Below are 7,012 nucleotides of genomic sequence, written 5' to 3'. Positions count from 1 at the left end.
CCCACGTGCAATATTCTGTCTGAGTGAAACATTCACGAGACGGGTGGGGTTGCATCATTAAGGAGGGGTGGGGTTGTATCCCACCCCTCCTTAACGGACCAGCTCAGCTCCACCCACCTGCAGAATTCCTGCTCCCAGCTGTCAGCAGGTTATCTGAACATGTTCAACTCACGGATGTAAAAATGAGAATAAATTAGCTTTTCCAGTGTTTAATCCAACATTCCTGATAGAAAAGTGTGATCTGAACATTTCTAAAAACTTTATTTAAACTGAAACGTGATTCCAAACACATCAGCAACGTCAGGTCAGCTGGACCCGGAGCTCCTGGAGTTCAGGTTTGACTTGTGCTGAGCTCACGGTGTTCATCAGGCAGCTGTTGGAGCCTCTGACCGGAGAACATATTGATAAATCAGCCTGAATTTTTCTTCTTCATGAGCTTCTCTGATCAGTTGTCTGCCTCAGACAGTTTACCTGATCAATAACAGAGGCTGAGCTCCTGGTGAATGGATTATGAATGATGACAAAAGAATCATCCATCCAACCATCTTCAAGCTCATGGAAAGCCATGTTGGTTGCCGTAGAAACGGACCCAGACTGACAGATTTCATGTTTTCACACGGAGTTTGGGGGGGTGGGGGGGGTGTGTGTTAAAACCAAACCGGTTTGTACAGCAGAAGAATCTCTTTTTATCCATTTCTTTTGTTTCTTTAGCAGCAATAACTCTGAGAATCATGAACCTGAAACCCGCATCCTGAGGACAGATGTTTAATATATGCAGAAATATTATGAGCAGAAAACAAACAAGATACACAGATAAATTCTTCATTCTCTTCTGATCTGTGCTTTGTTGGTTTAAAATGCATCAGAGGTCCATTAGGTCTGAATAAGAAGGTCCTGGATGAGAAAGGCCTGGGCTGAAACTGTGTGTCTGCGGCTGAGTGCTCACAGTGGTAGGAACCTTCCGTTGGGTTCATGTTTCAAGGGGGAACAAAATAATAGTCGGACTCACGCTTTGGTGGTGTGGTTTTTGACTCTTTTGGGGAGTTTTTGTGTCTATACGGAGAAGATGGTGATGCTAGTTCCCCGTTTGTGGTTGTGAGAAGTTTTAAAGCCAAACTGTGACAGATGGAGGATCAAAGCAGCTGAAGAAGAAGCGGAACCGAACCCGGAAAAGACGAAGAAGACACGGAGACACATCGGTGTGGCCTTTCCCGGCTGGAAATCACTGATGAGGGACAAATGTTTCCAGAGACACGCCGAAGTTGTCTGTTTTCTGCTGGACAGGTAATTTAACCCACCGATGGAAATGTAAGCAGCTGTTTGACAGCGTTAGTTAGAACATGGTCATGAGCAGAGTTACCGACACAGGAAACCTTTTTCCGACTGTTAGCAGGGTTGGAAGTTAATGTTTCTGCTCCAGAACCAGGATTACCACAGCAGGGTCTGAGTGATGTGAAGGACTGATCGGGGCTGTTCAACTGAACCTTTTAACCAGCTCTTTAGTCAGAGTTCAGGGTGAGAATAAGTCTGCTCACAGCTGCTCAGACCCATGGAAAACCAAACCTCAGGGCCTTGTATCTGAAAGCTGCCACAGATTTGGTGAACATCTTCCTGGAGTTGGATCATAAAGTTGATTCCAGGCTGGTTAATCTGTTCAAGGTTCACAGGTGGAGCAGGGATGCCTCGAAGGTGGAGCCTCCAACCAGATGAGCCCAGAGGACTCGGTCTGGTTCCCCCCAGACCTGCAGCATCCACATCAGAACTGGAGCAGACAGGAGACAGCAAAGATCTCAGTGAGTGACTCACATCTGTCTGTTTTTATTGGAGAATATAAATTTAGACCATAAGCAGGATCAGTTAGTGTCGTTCCTCTTGTCAGTGTGAGCCACACCAACACCGCCTTGGAGTCAGTTTTATTATCGGCACATTATTAGCACCAAGCGTTACATGTTTATAGTCTCAGACTTCCTTCACACTGCAGGTAAAAGTGGCCCAAATTCAACTTTTTTGCCCCTGTGTGACCCGTATCTGATGTTTTTATGACTGTCTGAGCAGCACAAATCTGATCCTTTCAAATCAGACCCAAACCACTGTCATATGTGGTCCTAAATCCGACGCGCGTTTCGGCCCTAAATCAGACGCGCGTTTCGGCCCTAAATCGGCCCTAAATCCGACGCATGTTATCCCGCATCCGGTCGTATGTTAACCCGACTTTTATGTCATTTAAGTGAGACGGACGTCACACTTCCGCGCCGGAGGAGGCGGGAGATCAAATGTAAACAATGTGAGAAACAGGCATGGCAGACACCCTCCATGGTGGGAAGAAAGTGAAGTTTTAGACTTAATTAAAATCCTCGTAACCGTTTGCACAACAACACGCTGACATGTGCAGCCTCCATGTTTACGTCCATGAACGCAGCGTGGACTCTTGAATTATAACGTGAACAACCACGCAACAGAAACTGGGTCTCAGCAAAGACTTGAGCTTTAAGACCTGCTGCATTAGAATCTGACCTCCTTTGACCAGTAACTTGTGCTCCGACTCTCAGAGCTGAGCTGCTGTGAGGCCTGAGAGGAGCCTCCAGCCTGTCATCTGTTCTTCAATCAGTTAAATTCAATCATCTCAGCAAATTTTTGTCTGGCCTCATGTGGCTGTTCGTGCCCTTTTGACACCCCTGTGATGTCATGATGCTCACTTTGCCATCTGGTGGTACAAAGTGGTATTACATGTAATTCCAAGCAGTCCAAAAACATCCAGCCTCCTCTTGTCCTTAAATTATATAGAAACCAACACTTGATGTATGTGTGTGTGTTTCAGTGTTACCTGCAGATGTTCAGCAGCTGGTGGTGATTAAAGAGGAGGAACCCTGGAGCTCCAGTCCGGACCCAGAGCCCAAACACATAAAGGAAGAGGAGGAAGTATGGAGTCGTCGGGAGGAAGAGCAGCTTGATGTCAGCAGGTCCTCATTCACAGCTGTAACTGTGAAGAGTGAAGACGATGAAGAGAAACCTCAGTCCTCACAGCTTCTTCAGCTTAAAGCTGAAGACAGCAGAGAGACAGAACCTCCAACCAGCAGCTCAGCTGAACACATGAAAGCAGAAACTGATGGAGGACCAGAACCAGCCAGGAACCCAGACCCAGACCGTCATTTACAGCCACATGCTGATGAAAAGGCTTCAGACAGCTCTGAGACTGAAGTTAGTGATGAGGAATATTGGCAGAAATCTGCATACTCTGAACCTGAAACAGAAGATGGGGATAATTATTTGAAGAAGAGCAGAGCAGGTGTTAATCCTGGTGTAGTATGTAGAAAGAACTTCAGCTGCTCCGATTGTGGTGAACAGTTTCTGTTGAAGCGGTCACTTAAGACGCACATGCGAGTCCACGCTGGAGAAAAACCATTTGGCTGTGATGATTGTGGGAAAAGATTTAAACGAAACACACATCTAAGGATACACATGAAAATCCACACAGGAGAGAAACCATTTAGCTGTGAGAATTGTGGGAAAAGATTTAACCGAAAAGCATGTCTTCAGAGACACTTGACAGTTCACACAGGAGAAAAACCATTTAGCTGTGATTATTGTGGGAAAAGATTCAACCATAAATCGTACATAAAGTCTCATGTTAAAGTTCACACGGGTGAGAAACTATTTGGTTGTGATGTTTGTGGTAAAAGATTTACTCTTAAGTCACATCTTAAGAGACATATCAGAGTCCACACGAGGGAGAAACCATTTGGCTGTAACAACTGTGGTAAAAACTTTAGTGAGCGAGGAAATCTTTTACAACACATAAGAGTCCACACTTAAAAATTAGAAATCGTGATTGTGATCAAAGATTTCCTGAAGAAACAGTCTATCAGTTGTAGTGACTGCATAAATGTTTCAGTCAAAGGAAAAACTAGCGAATATTTTAGGACATTCTGAGCAGCTCTATGAGTAGATCTTCAAATCTAAAGTGGCTCCCAACAAAACACATGATCACAATCTATATGCATGGCTGCTTCAGGTGTCTTTAACATGTTCCCTCATGGGACCTGCCAGCTGTTTAGGCACATTTAATTCTTGCTACATGCTGGACTTTTAAGATGGTTTTATTGAAAACTGCCAGCCTGGTAACACAGGCCTCTGTCCGTGGATTAGTGATATCCATTCGCTGTCAGGATGTGCTCAGGTCTGGCAAAACAAATCTCGTCTCCATGTGAACCTAATGCCAATTATCGTCCCAGCTGATAAACCTTCACTATCAACCCAACAGAGTCCCAGCACTTCTCTTTTGGCAGCGGGTAACCCTGTCGCCTGCAGGAGGAGCCCCAGCAAACAAAGCAAAGGTTGGGCCAAAGTGCAGAGTGAGGTGTTGTTGCCAGACTCGGTTAAACCACCCAAAGGGGGGCCTACCAGGCAACCAGGGTTAAGTGCAGAAGTTCTTGTCAGAGGAGGTGGAAAGATGGCAGCTGATCATACAAGCAACAAAAACGACCTACCTACCTGAGAGTCTGTGCCAGTCGCATCGCCATCAGACATTCAGCGACACTTACGTTCACTTTGCACTGGATTTCTACTAGAGCCTGGCCAGGTGATGCCCTCCAGGTCTCCATCCTTCTCATCATTATGATGGGACACATGGAACTGAAACACTCACCACATGGAAGGTTAAACAAGGAACAAGTAACAGCACAACTGTTAAGAATGTGAATCATGCAGCAAATCTCAACATTACAATACTGCTCCAAACCCAAAGGTGGGATGACTAAGTCTTACACGTGATGAGCACAAACTGCAGGTAAAAAGAGATGAATTCACATTGAGGAGGGTTCCAGATGGAAGGAAACCCCAACAACAAGTAACCAACAGTTATGAGGGAAAAGAAGTTAGACAACAGATTGGTTAAAGCTGTCCCTGAACAGGACAGAAAGAGGACGAGTGTTTGATGCGATGCTTCCACACCTAACCTGAGGTGATGGTCACAGAAATGCATATTACAGGCCCTCAAGCTGTTTTAAACCAACACAATGAAACAGAAAACAGTTGAAACAGGTTCCAAGTGAAATCAGAAGTATAATGAGTTGGAGATCTGGTTCATTTAACTTTGTGTTGAATTTTTATGTCAAACATTTTGTAACTTCTATTGTTGAGTGTTTCATGTAATTGTTAAAATAAATTAAGACAACTGTGAACGTTGAGGATGAAGTTTTATTTATTTCTTATAACATGAAATCTTTCAGCTGCATAAATCACCACATGTGGAAGTTTCTGTCAGAGTCCTTCATGAGGAGGGAAGGTTGTCTCATCATGTCGTGACAAACAGGAGTTCTTCTTCAGGTGAGTTATGCTACCTGCAGACAAACACAAATCCATCTTCTCAGTGAACCAAACGTTAGACCAACCTGCAGCAGGGATAGGAATCAAAGCCATTACTGAAGCATCAACACAACTGCTTATTATCTGACAAACTGAATCAACTTTGGGTTTAGGCTCTTTGTCCACAGCCAACTCAAACTGTGAGAAAATAATCACGGATTTAAATAGAATATCAACAAGCAACTTAAGATTTTATCTCAGAAAACTCATTTGTAGCATCTTAGTTTCATACAACACCATAAAAAGTGGAACCTGACCCACCTGAATTGTGAATCTTTTACCTTAAGATGCTGTTTGACTTCAGTTTTTCAGTCTGTACACCAGCCGAGCTACAGTTTCACCTGCAGTCAGAAAAGAAAGATTCAGTCTGAACATATTTAAACCTGCTCCAGTTATTCGTAATCCAGGCACAGTTCATCCCCACAGATGTGGGAACGTGTTGTTGTAAAATCAATCAAAGAAGAAAGAAGCTGGTTGGTGTTTTCAGAGAAATGCTACATTTTCTCTCTGATCGATCAGTGATCGATCATCTGGTTGGAGGCTCCCTGCTCCACCTGTGATTCTCCTCTTCACAATCCTTCTAACTCAGATGTTTCTGGAGGTTTTTCACACCAGTCAGTCAGTTATTCATTGAAAGAACTTAAACATTTAAATAATTACTCACAAACAAAACTTCAGTTTTAATGTCTGTAAACTGTATTATTCTAAGTGTAAAATGTTATTTTATTTTGTCTTTAGAGATTTAAGTTCATTCAACTTTGTGTCATGTCAGCTTCCCCAATAAAAACTTTATAAACACAGGTGCTCATCTGTAAAGAATAACCACAGCATGTTCTGTTGGCTTTAAAAACAGTTTTTAAAACAGTCTCACACGTTGTTTGCTGATGAATTGTGTAAATTATTGAGTTCGCGAGGAGTCCTTGAATGTACCATGAAGTAATTGTCTCTAAACACAGATTAAATCTACTTTTGGAGCAGAAACATTAACTTCCAACCCTGCTAACAGTCAGAAAAAGGTTTCCTGTGTCGGTAACTCTGCTCATGACCATGTTCTAACTAACGCTGTCAAACAGCTGGTTACATTTCCATCGGTGGGTTAAATTACCTGTCCAGCAGAAAACAGACAACTTCGGTGTGTCTCTGGAAACATTTGTCCCTCATCAGTGATTTCCAGCCGGGAAAGGCCACACCGATGTGTCTCCGTCTTTTCTTCGTCTTTTCCGGATTCGGTTCCGGGTTCGGTTCCGCTTCTTCTTCAGCTGCTTTGATCCTCCATCTGTCACAGTTCGGCTTTAAAACTTCTCACAACACTAAATGTTGAACCAGCAGCAGAAACTGTTCTGTAGAGACGGTGAAAACTCTGCTGGAGGGTCACCACGAAGCTACAGGAGCTAACTGTTAGCTAGTACATTTCTTCTTCTTCTTTTTTTTTGGCGGCTGGCAAACAGCGTCATGTTGCATTACCGCCACCAACTGGTAATGAGTGTGGATGGCATGAAGGTGTGAAAAAGATAAAAATCCATCCAGAAAAAACACAGTTGCTGCATGACAGCTGCACATAAAACTACTTTTAAACTGATAAATATATTCCGCTCCGACATAAAAATGACAAAAGTCATGAATCAAATTAAAGTTGTTTTTTTATTAG

General features: G+C 43.4%; 1 protein-coding gene across 1 annotated transcript; it reads left to right on the top strand.

The window, feature by feature from the left end:
- The first annotated feature begins 1,678 nt into the window (after positions 1-1,678).
- Positions 1,679-4,559, top strand: LOC140278880 (uncharacterized). Its single transcript, XM_072373969.1, has 2 exons — positions 1,679-1,793; positions 2,819-4,559. Exons 1-2 carry the CDS (start codon positions 1,679-1,681, stop codon positions 3,811-3,813), a joined length of 1,110 nt encoding a protein of 369 aa, XP_072230070.1. The 3' UTR covers positions 3,814-4,559.
- The last annotated feature ends 2,453 nt before the right edge of the window (positions 4,560-7,012 follow it).

Source organism: Leuresthes tenuis, unplaced genomic scaffold, assembly GCF_036924035.1.
Source record: "Leuresthes tenuis unplaced genomic scaffold, fLeuTen1.0.hap1 SCAF_20, whole genome shotgun sequence".
In the NCBI taxonomy this organism is placed as follows: Eukaryota; Metazoa; Chordata; class Actinopteri; order Atheriniformes; family Atherinopsidae; genus Leuresthes; species Leuresthes tenuis.
Note: the sequence above shows the minus strand (reverse complement) of the source record. Positions and strands in the feature narration are given on the sequence as shown.